This window comes from Oncorhynchus kisutch, linkage group LG3, assembly GCF_002021735.2.
Source record: "Oncorhynchus kisutch isolate 150728-3 linkage group LG3, Okis_V2, whole genome shotgun sequence".
NCBI classification, from domain to species: Eukaryota; Metazoa; Chordata; class Actinopteri; order Salmoniformes; family Salmonidae; genus Oncorhynchus; species Oncorhynchus kisutch.
Genome location: NC_034176.2, coordinates 52,871,177 through 52,898,525, shown reverse-complemented (window position 1 = coordinate 52,898,525; position 27,349 = coordinate 52,871,177). Strand labels below are relative to the sequence as shown.

Here is a 27,349-nt window from a genome sequence, read left to right as displayed (position 1 = left end):
CTTCCCTCCAAGCCTGATGGCACACACTTTCTTTTAGGCTGTAATTTTCGCAGTAATTTTCCATCCAAGTTGTCATTGTTGATAGACAACAGTACTTTTTTCGCCTCTTCCACACACAATGCTTATCTTTCATAATTTGGTCCGTTATACTTGGATGTGTAGGGTCTGCGTTTGTTGCTGGCAAGTCATGAAAGTATTTGCCAATATCAGTGGGTTTTGTGATGCCATCTGATTCACTAAATCATGTGGCTGAGTTTGTCTTTTTTCCCTAAATGTAATGTAAGGTGCTCCAAATATTTTGACTATCATAGTATAGTTGCTTCTTCTTTTCATTCAGTATTGTCACATGATTTCTCAATTTTCAGTACTTTTGCAAATCGGTTGTGCAGCTAGACTTATTTGTCATTCTTTTTGCTTCACCCCTCACAACCATACAAATCCTCATCAATCCATTCATTTTCATAATGGGTACATTCTTATTACTAACTAGAATTTGCAGTTTCATAAATGTGTCAGGTGCAGCATCTGGTTGCTCCTCATTACAGACCATCAAATATTATGCCCTATATTAGCCCCAGCCTTTGGGAACTTTGGTGTTCCGAGATATGGCTACTATATTGTGATCGCTACATGGATTTGGATACTGCTTTAAAACAGCATTTCTGCAGCATTAGTAAAGATGTGATCAGTACATGTGGATGATTTCTTTCCTGGGCTGTTTGTAAATACCCTGGTAGGTTGACTGATAACCTGAACCAGTTGGCAGGCACAGGTTACAGCCCAACACGGGCCAGCCCATACCAAGCCCACACCAGCCCAACACAGGATAGCGTGCACCAACCCATCACAGGCTAGCCCACACCAGCCCAAGATGGGCCAGCCCACACCAGCCCGACACGGGTTAGCCTAGAATAGCCAGACACAGGCTAGCCCATATCAGCCCTACACAAGCCAGCCCACACCAAGCCCAGCACAGGATAGCCCACACCAAACCCAGCTAGAGGTGGGCGCTCATTCTAATATTTATATTGTGGTTTGCACACAGTTCTTCTTGTGCAACCGTTACTGAGAATGTCGTTCCAGTTTTAGTATTATGGGATCCCTATTTGTTTAAATGATGAAAAACGCAACAGTTTCTCTTGTAAAAATATATGTATGATGGTAACAACTTCCCTAAATACCACTCTTTCTCTCTCTGTGTGTGTGTGTGTGTGTGTGTGTGTGTGTGTGTGTGTGTGTGTGTGTGTGTGTGTGTGTGTGTGTGTGTGTGTGTGTGTGTGTGTATCTTAGTATCACATGTGGTCTGTGCTCTGGCATTACATGGTTTCACTCGCACACATTCTGATCTGGAACATCTGAATGGATTAGGTCCCATGGCTACTGGACCAAATTCACACCGTCATAACTGTATTGTGTTATACTGTTGTGTGTGTGTGTGTGTGTGTTAGGGCACAGATATATAAATATGTGTATTGTAAGAGTATGTGTTGTGTGTGTTGTTAGGTGAACCAAGAGAATGTGGTGAAGGTGGGCCACAGGCAGGTGGTCAACATGATCCGTCATGCAGGGAACAGCCTCATCATCAAAGTGGTAACGGTCAGCAGGAATATGGACCCTGAGGATACCGCACGTAAAAAAGGTACTACACCCCTACACCACTTCATGTTATGGTAGAAAAAGGTACGCACCATCTCAGTAGTAGCACAATGCTGTCCCAACAACCAACGCTCATGCAAAAATGATACATGTATTTTGTGTGTTGAAATGTGCCAATAAAGGCCAAATTCCAAATGTATTTTTCTCTCAGCCTCTCTCTCTCTCTCTTAGCCCCCCCACCGCCAAAGAGAGCCCCCACCACCGCCCTGTCTATGCGCTCCAAGTCTATGACCTCTGAACTGGAAGAACTAGGTAAGGGGCAATCTGATAGGCTCTCACAAAGGAGTCACTGAGACGAGACTCTCTAACCACACCCTCTTTTCGATCTTTCTCTTCTGTCCCTATTGGTTTGTTATTTATCTCCCATTAGTGGAAATCAGTAAAGGTAAGGAGTGAAGCTAAACATACACTAAGTGCATCTAATATTCAACATATTCAACATGCTGATTCATTGACATTTTATTCATCTTTTGAACCCGTGAAGCTACGCTATAGTGTCAAGCCCATTGGTTCAAACCTAACATGCTGTTAATTATGTTAACCATGTATTATTTTAGATTGTAATATTTTTGCTATTATTTTTCACTGGGATTTCTCACAGTGATTTTCTGCGTCATTGCATGAGAAGTGGTCGTTTGTGAAAATACCTCCACAGAAATTTTTTGTGTAACTACCATGGAAACGAGGAGCTGGCATGTTGTAAAGATGGCATTAGAGTTGCATTAATGTCTGAGTGGAAGAGAGATGGCGCCGACAGAAATGGTCGCCTCACTTCGCGTTCTTAGGAAACTATGCAGTATTTAGTTTTTTATGTGTTATTTCTTACATTGTTACCCTAGGAAATCTTAGGTATTTATATGTACATATTCTTATTCATCCCTTTACAATTGTGTGTATGAGGTAGTTGTTGTGAAATTGTTCGATTACTTGTTAGATATTACTGCACTGCCGGAACTAGAAGCACAAGCATTTCGCTACACTCACATTAACATCTGCTAAACATACACATCTGCTAACCATGTGTATGTGACCAATAACTTGATTTGATTTGAGTTAGTAACACAGACACGGTTGTGAATGTGTGTCTGTGTGAGAGCGTGCGTCTGCGTGTGTGATTATGATAATCCGTTTGTGAGTGTGTGTATGCACGTGTGAATGGGTGTATGTGTGTTGGGCCAAGATCTCATTTGAGGGCCCGTGTGTGGAATGGGAGCGCAGTGTGGTGGTAATGTGTTCTGACAGAGGGAACAGTCAGCGCTTCTGAGAAGGGTTGCTCTAGACCACCGGTGAGAGGAGGAGAAACTGGTGGGTAGCTAGGGACGCACGCTACGCTATAGCACCACAATTATAACTCAGCTAGGGGAAAGAGAGACAGAAAGAAGAGGAGGAGGAAAGATGGATGGAGAGAGAGAGAAGAGAGATCAAATACAAGAAATAGGGAGAAACAGAGAAACAGAGAGGGAAAATGGGAGGGAACCAGGGAGAGAGAAGAGAGAGAGAGACGCCTGGGAGGAAAGTCAGGGAATGGGGAGAGGAAGAGAGAGAAACAGAGAGGGTGAATGGGGTTGAATCTTGTGGTGTTCATTTTGGCCTCTATTTTCAATGTATTTTTAGTCTTAGTCACATTTTAGTCATTTCAACCTTTGTTAGTTTTAGTTAAATTCAGGACAATTTTTGTGTAGTTTTAGTCATAGCCATTTTAGTCCGTGCATTTTTTTTCTATTAAATCTGCAATATGAAACTTTTTAAGTTACCTGACCAAATTCACATAGAAATGTGAGTTATAGATCGTTCATTCGCTTTGAAAGCAAGTTTAAGAAGCAGTAGATATGTTCTATGTCGGCTATTTCTATGCTTCCTGTTCTTAAGTTTAGTTTTTGCGTATTTTACTTAAAGTTTTCTACACTAACAGCTGAAAATACAATATTTTTGGTTATGGAAAATATATTTCACAGTGTTTTAGATGGTTTAATGATTCTCTACACTATACTTGTTTTGTCACATGAACTGAAGTTTTTGCAACCAGGAAATGGTATACAGTGGTTACTCCTTTAAAAGTTGTGACATACTACAGGAGACCTTGTGAGCTGCTGCAGCATTCTGTGGCACGTTATCTAATTGTCACCCATTGTTTCTGTTAATGCAAGTTAGTGCTAGTTTGACCACCAGAGGGCATCTTTGAGAAGCATTTGATAGTCTTCCATATTTGCATTACTAAAGAATTTAAAACCTTTTTTTGTAATAACATAGCATATGGGATTGATTTTAAGAAATTTGGCTTAATTAATTTGATTAATATTATGGTGTTTTTATTCCGCTAAAAATGAAAAAACGAAATCTTCTGGGTTTCCGTTAGGATGAAATGGAAAATATGGCGCTGTAAAACGTGACGGTCGGGAGTAGGGTACAGCATAACAATTCTAAATTGTTTGCCTTCATTAGACAACTTTGTTCCAATGTTTCTGTAAATCAGTGATATTTATTCCCATAGTAATTCGTCATGAATCCATAACTAAATAATCAGCATTTTGAAAGAGTATTTTTATCATTATTTTATTAAAGAAAGCATAAAAGATGCTGATAAAGAAATACAGTACTGTACAGTATATGCTTTTACGTTTGGATAATAAAGCATTTTGAAGATAAGCCACCTCCATTTGTTTATTAGGCAACTGTGCAGTCTGACAAGTAAACATAGCCTATAGTACATACTGTAGGAAACATGGGAAAGTGCCTAATTCCTTACATAAGGGAGAGAAAGCCATGTCCAGACTTTCTTGGTGAACTCAAGTACTCATTAACTCTGTCTTTAATGCCTTTTCGGGTTGCATCAGTCATGGACAGAAACTTCTGAGACACAGTATTAATGAGGAACACCCGGAGGTTCACTGGTAAGCCACATTTGCCTCGGATCCATCCCAGTTTGTATTCTGCACCCGCTCGTGGTATCTCTTCGGTTACACATCCTTGGAATAGCAGAACAGCATATCGGTCCGGGCGGTCCTTGCTGTGCCTGGTGAGCAGTTGGTCAAGTTCTGTTGTCAGAAGAGGAATGGAAATGTCAGGGTGAACTGACGCCCTGACGAACCTGCCACATATGTTGACTCTGCCTGTCGGAGGTGGAGTTCCAGAGCTCACAGGTGTACCTGATATGGATTGTGACTCCATCTCATTACTCGCCCTTTTCAACACGTCATTCTCCACCTGACTCTCCACAAATGCCGCCTGGCTCTGGACCAATGCATCAGCTGTCGCCCGTATTTCTGCCCTCAGATAATGTTTCTCTTTCTGCTGGTCTGCCTTAAATGACTCGATCGCAGTCTTCAAAGTTTGAATCTCATCCATGAGCAACTTCATCAGACTCCAATACCTGGACTTTGTTGTCCTTAAGCCATTTTGACACAACTTTGGAAGTATGCTTGGGGTCATTGTCCATTTGGAAGACCCATTTGCGACCAAGCTTTATCTTCCTGACTGATGTCTTGGGATGTTGCTTCAATATAGCCATTTTAATTTTCCTGCTTCATGATGCCATCTATTTTGTGAATTGCACCAGTCCATCCTGCAGCAAAGCAACCCCACAACATGATGCTGCCACCCCCGTGCTTCACGGATGGGATGGTGTTCTTCAGCTTGCAAGCCTCCCCCATTTCCTCCAAACATAATGATGGTCATTATGGCCAAACATTTCTATTTTTGTTTCATCAGACCAGAGTACATTTCTCTAAAAAGTATGATATTTGTCCCCATGTGCAGTTGCAAACCCTGGCTTTTATATGGCGATTTTGGAGCAGTGGCTTCTTCCCTGCTGAGTGGCCTTCCAGGTTATGTCGATATAGGACTCGTTTTACTGTGGATATAGATACTTTTGTACCTGTTTCCTCCAGTATCTTCACAAGATCCTTTGCTGTTGTTCTGGGATTGACTTGCACTTTTCACACCAAAGTACATTAATCTCTAGGAGACAGAATGCGTGTCCTTCCTGAGCGGTATGACGGCTGCGTGGTCCCATGGTATTTATACTTGGGTACTATTGTTTGTACAGATAAATGTGGTACCTTCAGGCATTTGGAAATTGCTCCCAAGGATGAACCAGACTTGTGGAGGTCTACAATTTTTTTTCTGAGGTCATGGCTGATTTCTTTTGATTTCCCATGATGTCAACCAAAGAGGCACTGAGTTTGAAGGTAGGCCTTGAAATACATCCACATGTACACCTCCAATTGACTCAAATTATGTCAATTAGCCTATCAGAAGCTTCTAAAGCATGACATAATTTTCTGGAATTTTCCAAGCTTTTTAAAGGCACGGTCAGCTTAGTGTATGTAAACTTCTGACCTACTGGAATTGTGATACAGTGAATTATAAGTGAAATAGTCTGTCTGTAAACAATTGTTGGAAAAATGACTTGTGTCATGCATGAAGTAGATGTCCTAACCCGACTTGCCAAAACTATAGTTTGTTAACAAGAAATTTGTAGAGTCTCCAACCTAAATGTATGTAAACTTCTGACTTCAATTGTACATGTAGACACAGCATCATTCAAAGAATGGTGTTTGATACACCTGCTTTTGGATATGACTGACAGAAAACCTTGCTTAATAGCGATTTTCATAAATGAACTTTATGACAAAAAATATGCACAATCGTTTGTCTCTACTTTAACCTCTAGCGACGAGCAATCCCGTATCCGGGATCGTAATTATAGCCTCAAGCTCATTACCATAACGCAATGTTAGCTATTCATGAAAATCGCAAATGAAATGAAATAAATATATTGGCTCTCAAGCTTAGCCTTTTGTTAACAACACTGTCATCTCAGATTTTCTAAATATGCTTATCAACCATAACTAAACAAGCATTTGTGCAAGAGTATTTATAGCTTGCATAGCATTAAGCCTAGTATTCAGCAGGCAACATTTTCACAAAAACAAGAAAAGCATTCAAATAAAATAATTTACCTTTGAAGAACTTCTTATGTTTTCAATGAGGAGACTCTCAGTTAGATAGCAAATGTTCAGTTTTTCCAAAAAGATTATTTGTGTAGGAGAAATCGCTCCGTTTTGTTCATCACGTTTGGCTAAGTTTGGCTGTTTGAAATTTCATCTTGGTTTCACCTGTAGCATCAGTTCTGTGGCACTCACAGATAATATCTTTGCAGATTTGGAAACGTGAGAGTGTTTTCTTTCCAAAGCTGTCAATTATATGCATAGTCGAGCATCTTTTCGTGACAAAATATCTTGTTTAAAACGGGAACGTTTTTCATCCAAAAACTTTAATAGCGCCCCCTAATGCATAACTGGTTAACTATCATATTCCTCTCAATTGTACATTGTTTGCTTGACTCGTTATGACGTTATAGTTACTTACATTTGCTTCCACCGTAATGTTTTGTCAGCCATCTTTGCTGAAGAAAATTACAAGCAACAGGTGGCTCACATCAAATTCATCATTGGAACCACTGGATATGAGTGGTCATATTAAAACCTTGGGACCCAAATTCATAATGAGTTCTCTAACTCTTCTCTAACTGGGTACCTCTAAGTCCCATGGTGTAAGCTCGCAACTTTTAAAGGAGGAACCACTTTAGTGCATCTTTAAATAATTAATATTTAGGCTACCTCTAACTTCCATCATGTGCACATTCAGAAAGTGTTGTCCAACTAGATCTACTATCCACTTGTATACCTTAGCTGGCAATATTGATATTGTGGCAGATTGTAACCAATGCCAACATAATTAACCATATAGGCTAAAAAGCCTTCAGTAGAGGTTAAACAATTTACAGCTCTGATTTTTTTCTCCATCATAACTGTCAAGGGTGTAAATAGAAGCAGTTTCCTTGAAAAGGGGAGAATTTGAGCTTTACAAAAATGCCAGAAGTATTACTGTTCTCTTAATATTCAACAAATAGCATTCATGTTTCCCATAGGAAAAAAGCAAACGCGACTCCAATTTGCAGACCGCGGCACAAGAGCTGCAGTACAGATGGGAAAATAGAGCTTCTGACGTGATTGAAGCAAAAATAGCCTCCATGAAAGTAATAGAGAGTGTAAAAATGGTTTCTAGTTGAGGTTAGTTACAAGTCAAGTGTCCTGGCTTCGCATCAGTTCAAAAGATTGACTAATGACTGAAGTGACCGCCTGGGAGCTGTGTGGGAGAGCCAGGCAGATCAGCTCAATCAGACTGGGCAACTGAAAGATGTTAATTCTGCCAATGAGGGGATTGCATGAAATATTATGCATGCATGTTTAGGATTGGACAAAACGGTTAAAAACAAACTTCATGTCAAATTACATGTCCATTAGTCTCACATGGAATTCTCATCACATTTTCATCACTGAAATTAAAAGTAACTTATATTTTTTTTCCAGGGCCTTTTGTCAAGAAAAATAGGTAGTTGACAAGTGTCAACTAGTGTGAAATTAACACTGTGTGCAAGGTAGAAAACAGGAGAAACACTTTACACATCAATAACACTACTGAAGGAACACAGTGGGAGGAAAGGAAGAGAGAGATTGAGATAAAGAGGAGGAGATCAATTAAGGGAGAGAGGAGAGGCTGGGGATAGAGAGAGAAGTGGAGAGGTGAAGAGAGAGAGAAAGGGAGATCTTGCTGAACTGAAAAGTGTCAGGCCATTGTCACTATTGTATGTTATGTCCCTGATCTCAGTTGACGCATGCATGAATTCTACTACTAATTTTACTGTTCATTGCTATTTTAATACCGTCTTTTCTTGCTGTATAGGATAGAGAATGTCAGAGTATTATCTCTCTGGCTGTCATTACAAATTTGGTGCATGCATATACATTTACAAAAAGTATGTGGACACCTGCTTGTCGAACATATAATTCCAAAATCATGGGCATTAATATGGAGTTGGTCCCCCCTTTGCTGCTATATCAGCCTCTACTCTTCTGGGAATGCTTTCCACTAGATGTTGGAACATTGCTGTGAGGACTTGCTTCCATTCAGCCACAAGAACATTGAGTGAGTGAGGTTGGGGACTGTTTGGCGATTAGGCCTGGCTCCCAGACTGTTGCCACGAAGTTGGAAGCACAGAATCGTGTAGAATGTAATTGTATGCTGTAACGTTAAGATTTCCCTTCACTGGAACTAAGGGGCCTATGCCCGAACCATGTAGCATGTAGCGTTCTCTTGGCATCCGCCAAACCCAGATTCGTCCGTCGGACTAACAGATGGGGAAGCATGATTTATCACTCCAGAGAACGCGTTTCCGCTGCTCCAGAGTCCAATGGCGGCAAACCTGTCAGCAACGGGTGTGGCTGAAATAGCCGAATCAATTAATTTGAAGGGATGTCCATATACTTTTGGCCATTTAGTGTACTTTTCATCAGACCCGGGTCAAATACACATCAAATACAGAGCATTCTTTCTCTATCCCTCCCAAGCTACACTAAGGAAAAAGAAAGGTGGTAAGTTACGTAGGCATGTTTCACACAAAGTACAGTATGTTGTATGGATGACTTGAGGACTAACCCACAAATCACTGACTTGTGTATTGGTTTTATTGACTGTGTTAACAATATTTTGTAAATTATATTTACAAAGTGTCTCTGTATCATTTACAAAATGTGTTTCCCCCTGAGAAACATACCTACTTAGTATGTCATTGTCTGGTAATATTTGCATGATAAAGTCGGTACAACCAGCAGGTTTGGATCAGTTCCATTCAAATTCCAGTCAGTAGACCCAGCCGGTATTAATAGAACGATCCTGCCGGCCTGTGAGGAAAACAACCTGTGGATACTTAGGTTACCCCATTAGCTCACAGCAAAAACTTCACCTTTTTCAGACCCAATATTCTTGTTTGCTTGTTTTACTCAATTACAAAACTACATTTAAGAAAAGTACATGTCTAAAGTTTACTCTTCAACATTGCCTGCTCTCTAGCTTTCTCACTACTTAGTAAAACTTCCCTCATGCACCTTTTCATGACGATGCTAGCAGCCACTTGAGTGAGTTAGTGCTAACTAGCTACCAACCGGAACATTAAGCTAGACAAGACCAACAACACAAACAAACGGACTATACAGCTACAAGTAGTGGGTGGAGTTACAAACAGACTGTACGTAACAAGTTAAATGTCTTACCTATGATTCAATGTTTTCCGCACACATAGCTACGTGTAGCCTACTTGGACACCTCGTCTCCACATTACCCAATCTCCCACACCGAATAGCCTGAAGCCATAGGGCTCTTCTCGTAAACTCTATTTCCTTATGTGGGAGCATTGCGAACCGTAGGTCGAGATGTTTGACCTGTCTACATGTACTTTGAACGATACAGCAGCTTTTCAGCATGTTTAATTATATCTTGCATAACAAAAAATCTACAACGAAGTTGTCTCTTTTACAATGGGGGTCAATAGGAAAGTATGAGGGTTTTCCACAATTTGTGGCCGTGGTCGAGGGGAATTCCTTTTTACATGAATACCAACTGTGACTATTCAGAAAGTAAACAAAATTCCAATTCCCAATATCAGTTAACTTCCGGAATTGACTGGAAATTAAATGGAATTGACTGTACTAAGTTGATTTGTCATTGAATGTAATTGTTTGAACCAATGAGAATGCATGATTTCATTCCAGTCTAATCTCTGTGCATACTGAATGGACATCACAGACTCAATAACGTGATAACATGCTATTATATTTCAAACATTGCTTATGTCACATAGCTGAAAATCTCAACTTTGGTTTATTCAGGTAACTCAAGAGCTATTAAATGGATAGTTCACCCTAAAATCAAAGTTTGTCAGAGGTTTTCACATCTCAAAACTGGTTCATGCCATCTGTTTTATTGATCCTGCTACATGAATTAGGTGCACAATTGGCACAGTGTCGTCCAGGTTTGTAAATAAGAATTTGTTCTTAACTGACTTGCCAAGTTAAATAAAAATAATAATATTAAAAAATGAATTAGAATAAATCTGCAATTCAATCCCATATGAATGGAAAGATTGGCAACAGATTAACAATAATGTTAAATAGCAGGATCTACACGGCGTAGCAGATTGTATGGAATATGGATGAATTTGGAGTGGTTTCATTTACTGAAGTGGCATCGGAAACAGAATCTATACACATCATGCCTCAGAAAATAGAAGAAGTCACCCATAGTGTCAGAATATGTGTGTATGTTCGTATGATTCTGTGTGTGTGTGTGTGTGTGCGCATTTCTTTGTGTGTATGTGTGTATGTGTGTATTAGAGGTTGTTACTAATCTAAGTCCTGGTTAAGGCTGAATCCACTCTCTTCCCTCTGTGTGTAGATGGTCAGAAGAAGAGGATATGTTTTCAAGTCACTCTAAGTACAGTAACATCCCCAAATGCATGGAGCCTTTCCAAAAATGAATACAACTAAATATTACATAATATAAGCTATATAAGCAATATAAGGCTTGCACGGCTTCCAAGGCTGGCCTCTTCCCCAAATTACATGTTTTTTAATGTCATTTTATTGTGTTTCTTTTTTCTCTGTTTCAGCCTCAGTTTAGTTTGGAAACTGAGGAAGGGGTTATGAAAATGACTGGCTTGCGAACACATTTGGCCCATGACATATTTAGGTTTAAGGAAGTCCTGCCCTATTTACCCTGTCACTCATAGGGGGTGGGGTTTGTCTTTCAGATAAAGTGGACGAGGTGTCACCTTCCCAGAAGGCCGTGGACATGAAGGTGGCCACCATTAAGCCACGCCCCTCCAGCCGCTGTTTGGTCACGCCTACTGACATGAATGTGAGTTACTCCACACAGTATAATATATGCCATTTAGCAGACGTTTCTATCTAAAGCAATGTACAGTACGGTATTGGTCAATACTCAGTATGTTGTGAATATGTCAAACTCTAACCCTACCCAACTCTGGTTTACAGTCCATGTACGACCGCCAGGGTGGGGTGGCAGTGGTACCACCCACTGTGCCAGGCAGTCCTAGACGGGGGGCATTCCTGGGCATACTTGCCAAGGGTGGCACCATGAGGAGACAGAAGTCCATAGGTATGTGTGTATGTGTCTAATGTCTAATGCCCTTTACTATGATTGCCGTTTCCAGAGAGTTCACTTCAGAGAGTAACTGGCTTCATTAAATGTGATAATTAACAAATTAGAGTGATCCACTTGCCAAATTGTGCTCTGAGGCGACAATATTATACCCCATTAACCATACACTGAAACCACAGTCTATGATTTAATAGAAGCAAATTATATTAATGGTCCATCCAATTCATCACGGCACTCAGAGCCAATAGTAGCCCAAAGGCAGGTCTGTGTGTTATGACTGCAATAGCTACAGTAGCTAGTAACTTCAATATATGTCTTGGTGTCCCAAGACGGCGTAGCCGTCGGACGTGTTTTTGTCTTGTCCCATGTAATTAGTCTGTTTCTTCATTTTTTTCCCGTATATATTTTATTCTCACTTTCCATCTACGAACTAAATATACTTCCTGCAACCCACCTCACCCAATGTGGTACGGATCTGCTATTTTTATTCTTTATAACTCAAACTCAACTCAACTCATTACTGCCGCAAGCTCTGGACCATTACACCGGATCATCGCAGCTATCTAGCTGCAACCGAGTGGCTATTGTTGGCTAACGCCCCTGTCCCGAAGCAAGCACCAGTTAGCCTTGAGCTAGCCTCGAGCTAGGTCCATCTTCTGGCTAGCTGACAAAGTATACCAGCTAATTCTTGGGCTACAATACCTCTTTTGCCAATTAGCCTGGACCCTTTATCGTTGACACGGAGCCCCGCAGATCCATCACAACTGGTCTGCCGCCGTAATCGTCCGATGTGGTTTCAACAGTCTTTTCCGTTGCGATGTCGCCAAACATCCATCTGCTAGCCCCGGCATGATAGCTTTCTGAACGCCTTGTCTCACGCTCGCCTAGCGTAGTAGCGACTACCGAACGGCTCCCTGACTCACCTATTGCTGCTCATTGGACCCTATGATCACTCGGCTACACAGCTGATGCCTGCTGTACTGTTCACATACACGGTACCTAATTTTGTTTTTCTGTTGGCCCCATTCTCGAACTCAGGTCCTGTGTGTACCTAACAGACCCTCTCTGCCCATTCATCGCCATTTGCTCGTTGTTGTCTTAGCTCTGCTGATCAACATCTGTGATTGCTTTATGCCTCTCTCTAATGTCAATATGCATTGTAGACTGCTGTATCGGTTAGTTCTTATTGTTTTATTTCCTGTAGAGCGCCCAGTCCCGCTCAACATGCCTTAGATAGCTCTTTTGTCCTACACCCCACACATGCGGAGACCTCACCTGCCTTAACTGGTTCCTCCAAAGATGCAACCTCTCTCATCGTCACTCAATGCCTAGGTTTACCTCCACTGTACTCACATCCTACCATACCCTTGTCTGTACATTATGCCCTGAATCTATTATACCATGACCAGGAAATCTGCTCCTTTTATTCTCTGTTCCCAATGCACTAGGCGACCAGTTCTTATATTCTTTAGCCATACCCTTATCCTACTCCTCCTCTGTTTCTCTGGTGATGTAGAGGTTAACCCAGGCCCTGTAGCCCCCAGTACTACACCTATTCCCCAGGCGCTCTCATTTGTTGACTTATGTAACCGTAAAAGCCTTGGTTTCATGCATGTTAACACCAGAAGCCTCCTTCCTAAGTTGGTTTTATTCACTGCTTTAGCACACTCCGCCAACCCTGATGTCCTAGCCGTGTCTGAATCCTGGCTTAGTAAGGCCAGCAAAAATTCAGAGATTTCCATCCCCAACTACAACATTTTCCTTCAAGAACTGCCAAAGGGGGCGGTGTTGCAATCTACTGCAGAGTTCTGTCATACTATCCAGGTCTGTGCCCAAACAGTTCAAGCTTTTTATTTTTTTAAATCCACCTTTCCAGAAATAAGTCTCTCACTTTTGCCGCTTGTTACAGACCCCCCTCAGCCCCCAGCTGTGCCCTGGACACCATATGTGAATTGATTGCTCCCCATCTATGTTCAGAGTTTGTACTGTTAGGTAACCAAAACTGGGATATGCTTAACACCCCGGCCGTCCTAAAATCTAAGCTAGATGTCCTGAATCTCACACAAATTATCAAAGAACCTACCAGGTACAACCCTAAATCCGTAAATATGGGCACCCTCATATATATCATCCTAACCAACTTGCCCTCTAAATACACCTCTGCTGTCTTCAACCAGGATCTCAGCGATGACTGACTCATTGCCTGCGTCCATAATGGGTCCGCGGTCAAACGACCACCCCTCATCACTGTCAAATGCTCCCTAAAACACTTCAGCGAGCAGACCTTTCTAACTGACCTGGCCCGGGTAGAGGATGCCTGCCTCATCGCGTCAGTAGAGGATGCCTGGTTGTTCTTTAAAAGTGCTTTCATCACCATCTTAAATAAGCATGCCCCATTGAACTAAGAACAGATATAGCCCTTGGTTCACTCCAGCACTAATTCCAAACAGTTTTAGGACGCTGTAAAGTCCATGGAGAATAAGAGCACCTCGTCCCGGCTGCCCACTGCACTGAGGCTAGGAAACATTGTCACCACCGATAAATCTATTATAACCGAGAATTTCACAAAGGATTTTTCTACGGCTGGCCATGCTTTCCACCTGGCTACCCCTAGCCCGGCCAACAGCTCTGCACTCCCCGCAGCAACTTGCCCATGCCCCCCCCACCCACTTCTCCTTCACCCAAATCCAGATACCTGATGTTCTGAAAGAGCTGCAAAACCTGGACCCCTACAAATCAGCTGGACTAGACAATATGGACCCTCTCTTTCTAAAATTAAAATGCCAAAATTGTTGTAACCCCTATTACTAGCCTGTTCAACCTCTCTTTCGTATTGTCTGAGATCCCTAAAAATTGGAAAGCTGCCACAGTCATCCCCCCTCTTCAAAGGGGTAGCCACTCTTGACCCAAACTGTTACAAACCTATATCCATCCTGCCCTGCAAACAAACAGATCACCGACCATTTCGATTCCCACCGTACCTTCTCCACTATGCAGTCTGGTTTCGGGGCTGCTCATGGGAGCACCTCAGCCACGCTCAAGGTCCTAAACGATATCATAACCGCCATCGATAAAAGACAGTACTCGGCAGCCGTCGTCATCGACCTGGCCAAGGCTTTCAACTCTGTCAATCACCGCATTCTTATCGGCAGACTCAATAGCCTTGGTTTCTCAAATGACTGCCTCGCCTGGTTCACCAACTACTTCTCAGATAGAGTTCAGTGTGTCAAATCGGAGGGCCTGTTGTCTGGACCTCTGGAAGTCTCTATGGGGGTGCCACAGGGTTCAATTCTCGGGCCGACTCTTTTCACTGTATATATCAATGATGTCGCTCTTGCTGCTGGTGATTCTCTGATCCACCTCTATGGAGACGACACCATTCTGTATACTTCTGACCCTTCTTTGGACACTGTGTTAACAAACCATCCAAATGAGTTTCAATGCCATACAACACTCCTTCCTTGGCCTCCAACTGCTCTTAAATGCTAGTAAAATGAAATGCATGCTCTTAAACCGATTGCTGCCCGCACCCGCCCACCTGACTACCATCACTACTCTGACTTAGAATATGTGGACACCTACAAATACCTAGGTGTCTGGCTAGACCATAAACTCTCCTTTCAGACTCACATTAAGCATCTCCAATCCAAAATTAAATCGAGAATCGGCTTCCTATTTTGCAATAAAGCCTCCTTTACTCATGCTGCCAAACATACCCTTGTAAAACTGACCATCCTACCGATCCTTGACTTCAGCGATGTCATTTACAAAATAGCCTCCAACACTCTACTCAGCAAACTGGATGTGGTCTATCACAGTGCCATCCGTTTTGTCACAAAGGTCCCATATTCTACCCACCACTGCGACCTGTATGCTCTCGTTGGCTGGCCCTCTCTTCATATTTGTCGCAAAACCCACTAGCTCCAGGTCATCTATAAGTATTTGCTAGGTAAGGCTCCGCCTTATCTCAGCTCACTGGTCACCATATCAACACTCACCCATAGCACGCGGCCCAGCAGGTATATTTCACTGGTCATACCCAAAGCCAACACCTCCTTTGGCCACTTTTCCTTCCAGTTCTCTGCTGCCAATGACTGGAACGAATTGCAAAAATCACTGAAGCTGGAGACTTATATCTCCCTCACTAACTTTAAGCATCAGCTGTTAGAGCAGCTTACCGATCACTGCACCTGTACACAGCCCATCTGTAAATAGCCCACCCAACTACCTCATCCCCATATTGTTATTTATTTGCTCTTTTGCATCCCTGTATCTCTACTTAAACATCATCATCTGCACATCTATCACTCCAGTGTTAATACTAAATTGTAATTATTTCGCCACTATGGCCTATATATTGCCGTACCTCCCTAATCTTACTACATTTGCACGCACTGTACATATATTTGTCTATTGTGTTATTGACTGTACGTTTGTTATTGTTTTTGTCGCACTGATTTCCTTTATCTTGGCCAGGTCGCAGTTGTAAATGAGAACTTGTTCTCAACTGGCCTACCGGGTTAAATAAAGGTGAAATAAAAAAATAAAAGAAATATGCAGTAGCTTGAGCATACTTTTATAATATCTGGAACATAGAATGCAGTCCTCACACCTGACCCATAGACAACTTCCTAAAACTGATAACAGAATATCGCTTTCTCTCTCTCCATCTCTTATTCTCTCTCTTTATTTCTGTCTCTCTCAGGTATAACAGAAGAGAAAGAAGAGAAGGCGCTCCTCTCCCCTCCCCCACTCAAGTTCACCCGCAGCCTCTCCATGCCCGACACGTCCGAAGACATCCCCCCTCCCCCGGCCATCTCCCCCCCATCTCCCCCCTCCTCCTACAACTCTCCCTCTGTCTCCCCCTTGCCAAGGGGCTACGGCACCACCCGACCGGGCCTCACCCTCAACTCCGCTGGAAAATGTTCCAACGCCATTACCCTTGGCAACCGCACGGTAGATGTAGGGACGCTAAGGCGAGGTTATCACCGCCAGAGCTCAGAACAGTACGATAGTAGAAGCCGAGGACGGGCGCACGTGCCCGAGAACCCGTACTCGGAGGTGGGCAACAAGGCGCTGTACGTGCCTGCCAAGCCGGCGAGAAGGAAGGGCATGCTGGTCAAGCAGCCCAATGTGGAGGACAGCCCAGAGAAGACCTGCTGCACCCTGCCCTCAGGCGCCGTTTCCATGCCGACCACACCCACTGAGAGGACCTTCTCGTCCATTCCCATCCCCACCATCATTGTCAAGGAGCCTTCCACCAGTAGCAGTGGAAAGAGCAGCCAGGGCAGCAGTATGGAGATTGAGCCAACCACGCCCGAACACCCACCCTTAACGCCTAGGGCAGGGGGCAGGGGGCTAAGGCCTGAAGACCCCATTGTCAACAACCCCTTTGCGGCTGCCATCGCAGGGGCAGTGAGGGACCGGGAGAAGAGGCTGGAGGCACGGAGGAACTCACCTGGCTTCCTCTCCACCGATATGGGAGATGAGGACTTGGGAGACCCCACCCCGGCCCCGCGGCTACGCCAGTCCAAGTCCATTGACGAGGGGATGTTCAGCAACGACGAGCACCTGCGGAGGATAATGGCACCCCCACCGGCCACCATCCTGCTGCGGTCCCAAGAAGGGGTTGACCGTGGCGGTAACGTGACAGACTTCAACACCCCTGAGCCCACCCAGGTGGTGAGGGAGCCTCTGACCGCACGTACCGGCCAGTACCCCAACCTGGACAGCCCCGTCAGTCTCCCGGACAGTCCCGTCAGTCTCCCGGCCACCACGCCCAAGACCTACAGCTCAAACGGAGGATGGGGCTACCTGCACCCCGTCACGGGTAATGCCCTGGAACCTAACTCGCCCCTCGCCCTAGCGCTGGCAGCCCGGGACAGAGCCATGAAAGAGCAGACACAAACGACCATGGCAACGCAAGCCCCACCCCCTTCTCAACCTCAACCGCACCCCAAGAGCAACGTCCCCCAGACCCTCCCCCCCAACCCCCACAAACCTGGCCTCAATCAGCCCCTCTTCATCGATACCAAGCTCCGCTCCAGCATTGAGCCGGGCTTCACCAACTCCACGACAACCCTGGGGCGAGGCATAGGGGGGGACCTGAAGAGTCATATGACGGAGCAGAAGTACGAGTCTGACGGAGAGAGGGAGGAGAGGCAGCAGGCGGTGGAGGATGGGAAGGGCATACAGATCGACGTTGTGGACACGTCACAAACGCAGAAAGTAGCCGGTCTGCTAATGGTGCACTCCAAAAACAGCCAGGAGGAGGAAGACAGGGGGCAGGAGAACACACCAGCCCGGGACAACAACATCCCCAGCGAACTGAGAGACCCCAACCAGCCAAAGCCCCCCAACAACAGCCACAGTACCAAGCCCCTGCCCCCCGTGCCACGGGGGAAGACCATCACGGCCGGGGGTTTGGTCGACGAGCCAGTCAAGCTGTCCTTCCGCATGCCCCCTCCCCCGCTGGCCTCGGTGGACATTGAGGAGGTGGAGGAGTTTGTCTTCTCCGAGCCCCTGCCGCCACCGCTGGAGTTCGCCAACAGCATCGACATCCCTGAGGACCAGGCAACGACCATCGCTGAGTTGCTCAAGCAACGGGACCAAGAGAGACGCAACGGGATGGGAACCAGGGGGCCACATCCACCCCCCTACTACACTCACGCCCCGACCCCTGTCGGCCAGTTCAGACGAGGGAGCGGGGTGTCCAATTGCATGCCCCCACCCTTCTATCCCCCTCCGCCCCCCGACGGTGGCTTTGAGAAAGGTGTCACTGACTCAAGCATCGAGGAGGTAGACAGTTGCAAAAGTGGAGACCCCCATGTAGAGACTACCAGCACCATTTCCACAGTTTCGAGCATCTCTGTACTGTCGTCAGAGGGCGGGTACAACAGCGCCCTGGAGAACACTTCTATGGTTTATACTGACGGCCAGGCTTACCTCGACGACCGACCCCCCGTTCCCCCCAAGCCCAAAAACAAGCCCGTCATCAACAAGAACACTGCACTTTACCACAACGTCCTCATGGAGGAATCCCTGGACTCCTTTGAGGCGCCCCCTCCTGTCCCTCCCCCTCCACCCGGGTCCATATCCCCCCCAGAACTCCCCAGGACTCCCCCCCATCGGTCGTCCAAGCTGTGGGGCGAGCCCCCGGAGCTAAGGAGCCCACCCACGCCCGACCCCAAGGCCACGGTTATCAACGAGCTGAGCTCCATCTTATCACAGATGCACCGGCCCAAACCGGGGGACTCCCTGGACTCACCCACCACAGGGGCCAGGGGCGGCTTTGGAACCAGGTAACACATAAATCTACCTTCCCTTTGACCTTTACCACTTACGCCGACACCTCTCACCTTTGACCTTTAAACAAACCCCTACCCTCCATCTCCAAAGAGCCAAGCTGCGGGCATTAAGAATGTTAGATGGTCTATATTTTCTATTTTTATATATCCATCTGCTGATCAAATATTCCCTCTGAAACTTGGTCCTGGACCCTCCCCCCAGGGGTAAAGTTTTGGTTGTTTCCCTAGCACTACTCAGCTGATTAAAATAACCAACTCATCATCAAGCTTTGATTATTTGAATCAGCTGTGTAGTGCTAGGGCAAAAAACTAATCTTGCACTCAATACGTGCCCCATGACCAAGTTTGGAAAACCCTGCTTTAGCCATCCTCATGTAAATTATTCAAATTTCTGGTATATTTCTTCAGATAGCCCTAATGATGCAGTTATTTTTGACATGTGCTGAATACAACAGGTGTAGACCTTACAGTGAAATTCTTACTTACAAGCCCATAACCAACAATGCAGTTTTAAGAAAAAATGTAAAGAAAATTAAAAATGAATAATTAAAAAGCAGCAGTAAAATAACAATAGCGAGGCTATATACAGGGGGTACTGGTACAGAGTCAATGTGCGGGGGGCACCGGTTAGCCAAGGTAATTGAGGTAATATGTACAGTTATGGGACACCTCAGACACATGCTACCTGGTCATTCCACCAATAGAGTGCCTTTTAGGTACAATTTAGGGAGAAAAAAAATATTCAATTTGTATTTCTAATTTTAACATTCTGTCATAATGTTCAACTTCATTACAAACTTGTTCCCATCTCAAGAAAAAATATATATTACTAGAGTTAGTGCCAATTAAAGTAACAGGGTTAAATATTTAATCTTAAATCAGCTATAAATCCCTTTGTGACAGGAGGAAGGGAAGCGTGATGTGTGCAACAGGGAGGGGCAATTGAATGCAAGCACCACAAAAATATGAAATTGTGAACACATTTCTAGCATTCATTTTTCTACCACAAAACAAAAATTGGGTTAAGTGGGTTCAAATCTTCCTAGAAGTCGGAAAAACAATGCAGTTTTTTTGTTGTACTTTAGCAAGTCTTTATTCATATTATAAATCAGATTTTTCCATGTTGTTTATTTTAAAGGGCACTATATATAATATTACAGGCTTTTAAAATTCAATATTGGTGCAAATGTTCTACTTAAAATATCAAAGGCACTTAAAATGCACTCTATTCTTGGAACTACTGTACTATATCTACTGATAAGGTTAGATTTAGCCCAATGCTAGCAAAATTATGTTTGTAATGCACTAGATGGTTTCAGCTGCAATACAAGCTAAGTCCTCTGAATTGCGCATGGAACGTTAACCACAATGCTACACTAGCTAAGTGCAAACTACATTGCAATGGAGTCACAATGATAGCTATGGCTAGATCTATCCACAAGGCTTCTGACATTATGTTTATGCCATAGGTCATGCATGCATTGTGTATGTTATGTTTTAATTTTTCATTTAACCTTTATTTAACTAGGCAAGTCAGTCAAGAACAAATTCTTATCTACAATGACGGCCTACCCCGGCCAAACCCTAACCCGAATGACGCTGGGTCAATTGTGCACAACCCTATGGGACTCCCAATCACGTCCGGTTGTGATACAGCCTGGAATCAAACCAGGGTCTGTAGTGACGCCTCTAGCACTGAGATGCAGTGCCTTAGACCGCTGCGCCACTCAAGAGCCCGTCGTTAAACCTTCATTGGAATTTCAGTTTGCTTCCTGAATTGACAGCCTTCAATTCGAATTGACTCCAGCCCTGGTGTGTGTGTGTGTGTGTGTGTGTGTGTGTGTGTGTGTGTGTGTGTGTGTGTGTGTGTGTGTGTGTGTGTGTGTGTGTGTGTGTGTGTGTGTGTGTGTGTGTGTGTGTGTGTGTGTGTGTGTGTGTGTGTGTGTGTGTGTGTGTGTGTGTGTGTGTATTCAGGTAGCTCATGCTTTTTTAAGCTGCCCTTCCACTTGCGTAATGAAGAATAAAAAAATATGTTAAATCATTCACGGGTCACATGCATTTTGTATGAAACAGACCATCCTTCATATATATATATATATATGTGCTCCTTTCTCTTTATCTCTCTCTCCTCTTCCCCCTGTCTCTATCTCATTAAGATGACGATGGGCGGGGGTGGAAGTAATAAAGTAAGAGGGCTTGGCTCTGTTCTATTTCTAAGAGGAGGTTAGAGGTGAGTTTCTGTTCTACTTGTGCTGACAGGAAATGGTTGCCTAATGGCTTAAAATTCATTCTTCCACTGCTCTGTGTTTGCTACATAATTCACTCTGAGACTGCTATCATTGAAGCAAATGGTGACCTCACAATGAGGGGCGTTGTACAAAACAAAGTCATCAACAATTGGATCATCTCTAACCAATCAGTTTCAAAGCCATCTCGTTTCAAAATCATGGGCTTTAGTTGCCCCCCCCCCCCCCCCCCCCCTTTGCTGCTATAACGGCATCCACACGTCCGGGAAGGTTTTCCTTCATTAAAATATATCATGAATCATCATCACGCTGCATTTTGGTCCGATCCTTGTTCTACCTCTTTGTCAGAGGAGGAGATAGAAGAGAGCCGTTACAGAATCACCCACCACACCCGGACCAAGTGGCGTGGTAACAGGCAACAGCGGCAGCAGGAGCAGCGCAACAAGAATTTCTGGACTTGGGAGGAAATCCTCGACGGAGAGGACCCTGGGCTAAACCAGGGGAGTGTAGCCGCACCAAGGTGCAGCGAGAGAGGGACTGGACATGGGAGGACGAACTGGACGGTGAAGGACCTTGGGCTCAGCCTGGAGAATATCGCCGCCCCAAGGAAGAACTGGAGGCGGTGAAAGTGGTGAGGCGCTGGTATGAGGAGGCAGCACGGCGACGGGGATGGAAGCCTGAGAGTCGGCCCCAAAAATGTCTTGGGGGGGGGGGGGGGCTCACAGGGAGTATGGCTATGCCAGGTAGGAGACCTGCGCAAACTCCCTGTGCTTACCGGGGGGCTAGAGAGACCGGGCAGGCACCGTGTTATGCTATGGAGCGCACGGTGTTTCCAGTGCGGGTGCATAGCCCGGTGCGGTTCATACCAGCTCTTCGTATTGGCCGGGCTAGAGTGGGCATCGAGCCAGGTAAGGTTGGGCAGGCTTGGTGCTCAAGAGCTCCAGTTCGCCTGCACGGTCCGGTCTATCCAGAGCCACCTCTACACACCAGTCCTCCGGTGGCAGCTCCCCGCACCAGGCTTCCTGTGCGTGTTCTCTATCCAGTTCCACCAGTGCCAGCACCACGCATCAGGCCTACAGTGCGCCTCGCCTCTCCAGCGCTGCCGGAGTCTCCCGCCTGTTCAGCGCTGTCGGAGCCTTTCTCCTCTCCTGCGCTGCCGGAGTCTCCCGCCTGTTTAGCGCAGCCAGAGCCTTCCGTCTCTCCAGTGCTGCCGGAGTCTCCTGCCTGTTCAGCGCAGCCTGAGCTGCCAGTCTGCATGGAGCAGCCTGAGCTGTCAGTCTGCATGGAGCAGCCAGAGCTGCCAGTCTGCATGGAGCAGCCAGAGAAGCCAGTCTGCATGGAGCTGCCAGTCTGCATGGAGCAGCCAGAGCTGCCAGTCTGCATGGAGCAGCCAGAGCTGCCAGTCTGCATGGAGCAGCCAGAGCTGCCAGTCTGCATGGAGCAGCCAGAGCAGCTAGATCCGCCAGTCAGCCAGACTCTTCCAGATCTGCCAGTCAACCAGACTCTTCCAGATCTGCCAGTCAACCAGACTCTTCCAGATCTGCCAGTCAACCAGACTCTTCCAGATCTGCCAGTCAACCAGACTCTTCCAGATCCGCCAGCCAGGATCTGCCAAAGCCAACTACCTGCCTGAGCTTCCTCTCAGTGCTGGGCTTCCTCTCAGTGCTGGGCTTCCCCTCAGTGCTGGGCTTCCCCTCACTGCTGGGCTTCCCCTCAGTGCTGAGCTTCCCCTCAGTCCCGAGCTTCCCCTCAGTCCCGAGCTTCCCCTCAGTCCCGAGCTTCCCCTCAGTCCCGAGCTTCCCTTCAGTCCCGAGCTACCCCTCAGTCCCGAGCTGCCTCAGTCCCGAGCTGCCCCTCAGTCACGAGCTACCCCTCAGTCCAGTGGGGTTCTGGGTGAGGACTATTAGGCCATGGTCGGCGGCGAGGGTGGATTATCCCAGGACGCGAGGGGGAGGAACTATGACATTTATGGAGTGGGGTCCACGTCCCGAGCCGGAGCCGCCACCATGGACAGACGCCCACCCGGACCCTCCCTATGGTTTTGAGGTGCGTCCGGGAGTCCGCACCTTAGGGGGGGGGGGGGGTTCTGTGACGCCTTGGTCTTAGTATTTTGTGTTTTCTTTAATTATTTGGTCAGGCCAGGGTGTGACATGGGTTATTGTGGTGTGTTTTTGTCTTAGGGGTTTTGTGGGGTGTCTACGTAGTCTATTGCTGCCTGAGGCGGTTCTCAATCAGTCAGGTGATTATCGTTGTCTCTGATTGGGAACCATATTTAGGCAGCCATATTCTGTGAGTGTTTTCGTGGGTGATTGTTCCTGTCTTTGTGTTTGCACCAGATAGGGCTGTTTCGGTTTTCATTATTTCATTTCGTTAGTTTTGTAGTTTCTGTATGTATAGGTTTTCCTTCATTAAAATATATCATGAATCATCATCCCGCTGCATTTTGGTCCGATCCTTGTTCTACCTCTTCGTCAGAGGAGGAGATAGAAGAGAGCCGTTACAGAGATTGCATGAATCAGGCCTTCATGGATGAATTGCTGCAAAGAAACCATTACTAAAGGACACCAATAATAAAAAGAGACTTGCTTGGGCCAAGAAACAAGCAATGGACATTAGACCGGTGGAAATCTGTCAAAATTTTAGATTTTTGGTTCCAACCGCCGTGTCTTTGTGAGACGCAGAGTAGGTGAACGGATGATCTCCGCATGTGTAGTTCCCACCATGAAGCATGGAGCAAGAGGTGTGATGGTGTGGGGGTGCTTTGCTGGTGACGCTGTCTGTGATTTATTTAGAATTCAAAGCACACTACCACAGCATTCTGTAGGGATACGCCATCTCAACTGGTTTGAGCTTAATGGGACAATGACTCAAAACAGGCTGTGTAAGTGCTATTTGACCAATGAGAGTGGAGTACTGCATCAGATGACCTGGCCTCCACAATCACCTGACTTCAGCCCAATTGCGATGGTTTGGGATGAACTGGACCACAGAGCGGAGGAAAAGCAGCCAACAAGTGCTCAGCATATGTGGGAACTCCTTCAAGACTCTTGGAAAAGCATTCCTCATGAAGCTGGTTGAGAGAGTTAAGCTGTCATCAAGGCTAAATGTGGCTACTTTGAAAAATCTCAAATATAAAATATATTTTCATTTGTTTAACACTTTTTTGCTTACTACATGATTCTATATGTGTTATGTCATTGTGTTGATGTCTACTATTATCCTACAATGTAGAAATTAGTAAAAATTAAGAAAAATCCTTGAATGAGTAGGTGCGTCCAAACTTTTGACTGGTACTGCACATTGTTTAAAAATATATATATATTTAGATTTTCCTTTATTATTTTACCCTAACCCTAACACCCCTTCCGTAATAGGAGTAGACTAATGGACAACAATACATAGGCTTCTACTTTTACGGACACAGTATATTTTACATTAGTTATCTTTTTTTGTTTTAGTCCCTCCCTCCAGCTACCCTCAACCCCTCCCATATATCTCGGAAGACCATCTATTTATGATTTCCAATTACCATATTTTTGTTGCTGTGATGTTTCACAAAAGTTCTGAACCTTTCTATTTTCATAGTTTATACAGATTGTAAATTTAAGATAAGAGTGTTATTATATTATTGGTCGATTGACTATGACTTTTAAAATCAACCAGAAGTGCTATTTGCAGAGTTAGCTCGAGATAAATGTTGCAATTCCTGGACCTGCAACCAAAAACAAGCATTTGGCCAGTACCAAAACAAGTACCAAAACAAGTGATATTATCACGTTTAGGAGAAGACCCAGACGCAGACAGTATCAAAGTAACAAAAGTTTATTACTAGAGCAGGGGTCAGGCAAAACGACAGGTCAAGGGCAGGCATAGGTCAGTAATCCAGATCAGAGTGCATAAGGTACAGAACGACAGGCAGTCTCGGGGTCAGTGCAGGCAGAGGTCAATAATCCAGGGTGGTGTGACAAGGTACAGAATGGCATGCAGGGTCAGGGTAGGGAGAAATGGTCAAAACCTGGAAAACTAGAAAACGACAAGAGCAAGGGTTAAACCGCTGTAGACTTGACGAACAAAACAAACTGACCACAGACAAACAGAGAACACAGGTATAAATATACTGGGGATAATGGGGAAGATGGGCAACACCTGGAGGGGGGTGGAGGCAAGCACAAAGACAGGTGAAACAGATCAGGGTGTGACAGATATAATGATTCTGTCTCTTCACAGCAAAATTTGCAGAGCTGGGATGGTTGTATATAACATTCTATTGGTTGCAAGAATTTTGAATAATAATACAAAATGTAGAAACTAAGAACTGTTGAATCCAGCGTTGTTTTGTGTATCATTTCATAAACCCTGTGTCATGGAATCGGTACATCGAAAATCTCTTCCCAACTATTTTGCAACCTGTATGGCGCAGCTGTATTTCTTTGGTCCTTAAATTAAACTGGTATACTTTTTTATTTATCACAATTGTCTTTGAACAATTTTGGTCTTTAATGCGGGGCCGACAGACAAGTTCCTTACCTTCTCCCCCTTCCACTTCTCTCAGTTGGTCAATCAGTTGGTTGTAATTTGGATAGAGCAGACATTTCCAGATATTTTTGCTAACTGCACATGTGACATAATTCCACCAGTCATATTTATGATATCATTTACAAAGATTATACAGTTGTCTTTTTTTCATTCAAAAATGTTTTTATCAATTAGTATATTTGACTTCAGTCATAATATTTCTTGTAATATTTGTTCTGTCTTTTCTGGTGGATTAAAGTGCAATTGCAACCAGCTTTCTATGGCTTGTTTTAAAAATAGCCATATTTTGGGGATGATACATTTTTCAAATAACCGAAAGTGAGAGGTAGTAATCTGAATAAAGGGCAAAAGCCCATTCTTGAACATGGGGTAAGCCATTCTTACTAATCTGCTGGAGAACCAGTTTGGATTTAAGTATAGCTTTTGTATGACTGAAGCCTTTAGTGAGAGGTCAAATGCTTTAATATTTAATCATTTCTGCCCTCCGAGTTCATAAAATAAAGTGGAAATAAAGTGGAATATTTTTTGCTCATATAATAAAATAAAAAAACAAGTCATTATGTGTAGGCAGGGCTATAAGTAAATAGGTAAACTGGGATATGAAAAACGAGTTAATCGTGGTGATTTTTACACATATAGACAGGTGTTGTCCTTTCCATGGTAGCAAGATCTTATCTATTTTTGCTAACTTTCTATTAAAATGTATTGTAGTGAGATTATTTATTTATTTCAGGTTCTGAATACTTCTCCAGTGTTTGCAGATCTGTTTTTTGACTAGGTATGAGTAAATTATATGGTGATGGTTTCCACTACACCTATCCCTCCAATGGACTGACCAGAGCTTCCTTCCGCTATATTGCTTACAGCTTTCTGGTTCACCACAGATCTGCAAACACATAAGAGATAGGGACTAAGGAAAGGTTGGAGGCAAAGGTGTTTGGGACTGGCATATTCTGTCCATTTCAAGCTGATTGATTGGAATAAGTTGGACCAATGATATTGACCGAGTTTTCCAGATACACTACTTAGTGTAGGTTAAAGGGGCACTGTACTGTATAGTACAGCCTGAGGGAAGGAGAGAGATCATATAGAACAGTGAGGAAGTGTGTGAGGGATTAGGTAGCAGAAGGGGAAAGGTGCCATGTAGCTGAGCACATGGAGCAGATGGATATGAAAGAGAGGGTGGCCTATATTCTCTCTCTCTCTCTCTCTCTCTGTCTCATTCTCGGGCCTTCCATCTCTCTTTATTTCTCTGTATCTTTCTCTTTCTGTCTGTTTATTTCTGTCTCAGTTTCCCCCCCCCCTCTCTAACTTAGACAGGTTCATAAGAAACAGTCTCTCTCCATCGTCAAACGCTACGACATGAGTGATTTGTTTTTCCTCCTTTTTTAGCATTCTTAAATGTTTTCCTTTTCACTTTTATCCCTGTCTTTGAGGTTCACAGATTAGTGCGCTGGTGAATGAAAGGAGTTGATGCCTGCTGGAGTGGTGTCGGTGGGGGGGCATGTGTGTGTCAGGCCTAACCGTAGTTCAGTGTCATCACAGTGTGCACATCCACATCACGTGCCACCTCCTTTACTAGGC

General features: G+C 44.5%; 1 protein-coding gene across 1 annotated transcript in view; it reads left to right on the top strand.

Annotated features, from left to right (window-relative positions):
• The window catches only part of LOC109874221 (SH3 and multiple ankyrin repeat domains protein 2-like), a 126,453-nt gene that overhangs the window by 82,530 nt on the left and 16,574 nt on the right, over positions 1-27,349 (top strand). The window contains exons 12-16 of the mRNA XM_031815693.1: positions 1,504-1,670; positions 1,808-1,908; positions 11,252-11,412; positions 11,550-11,673; positions 16,382-18,977. Coding sequence (XP_031671553.1) covers positions 1,504-1,670; positions 1,808-1,908; positions 11,252-11,412; positions 11,550-11,673; positions 16,382-18,977 — 3,149 coding nt within the window. The remainder of the gene's footprint in view (positions 1-1,503; positions 1,671-1,807; positions 1,909-11,251; positions 11,413-11,549; positions 11,674-16,381; positions 18,978-27,349) is intronic.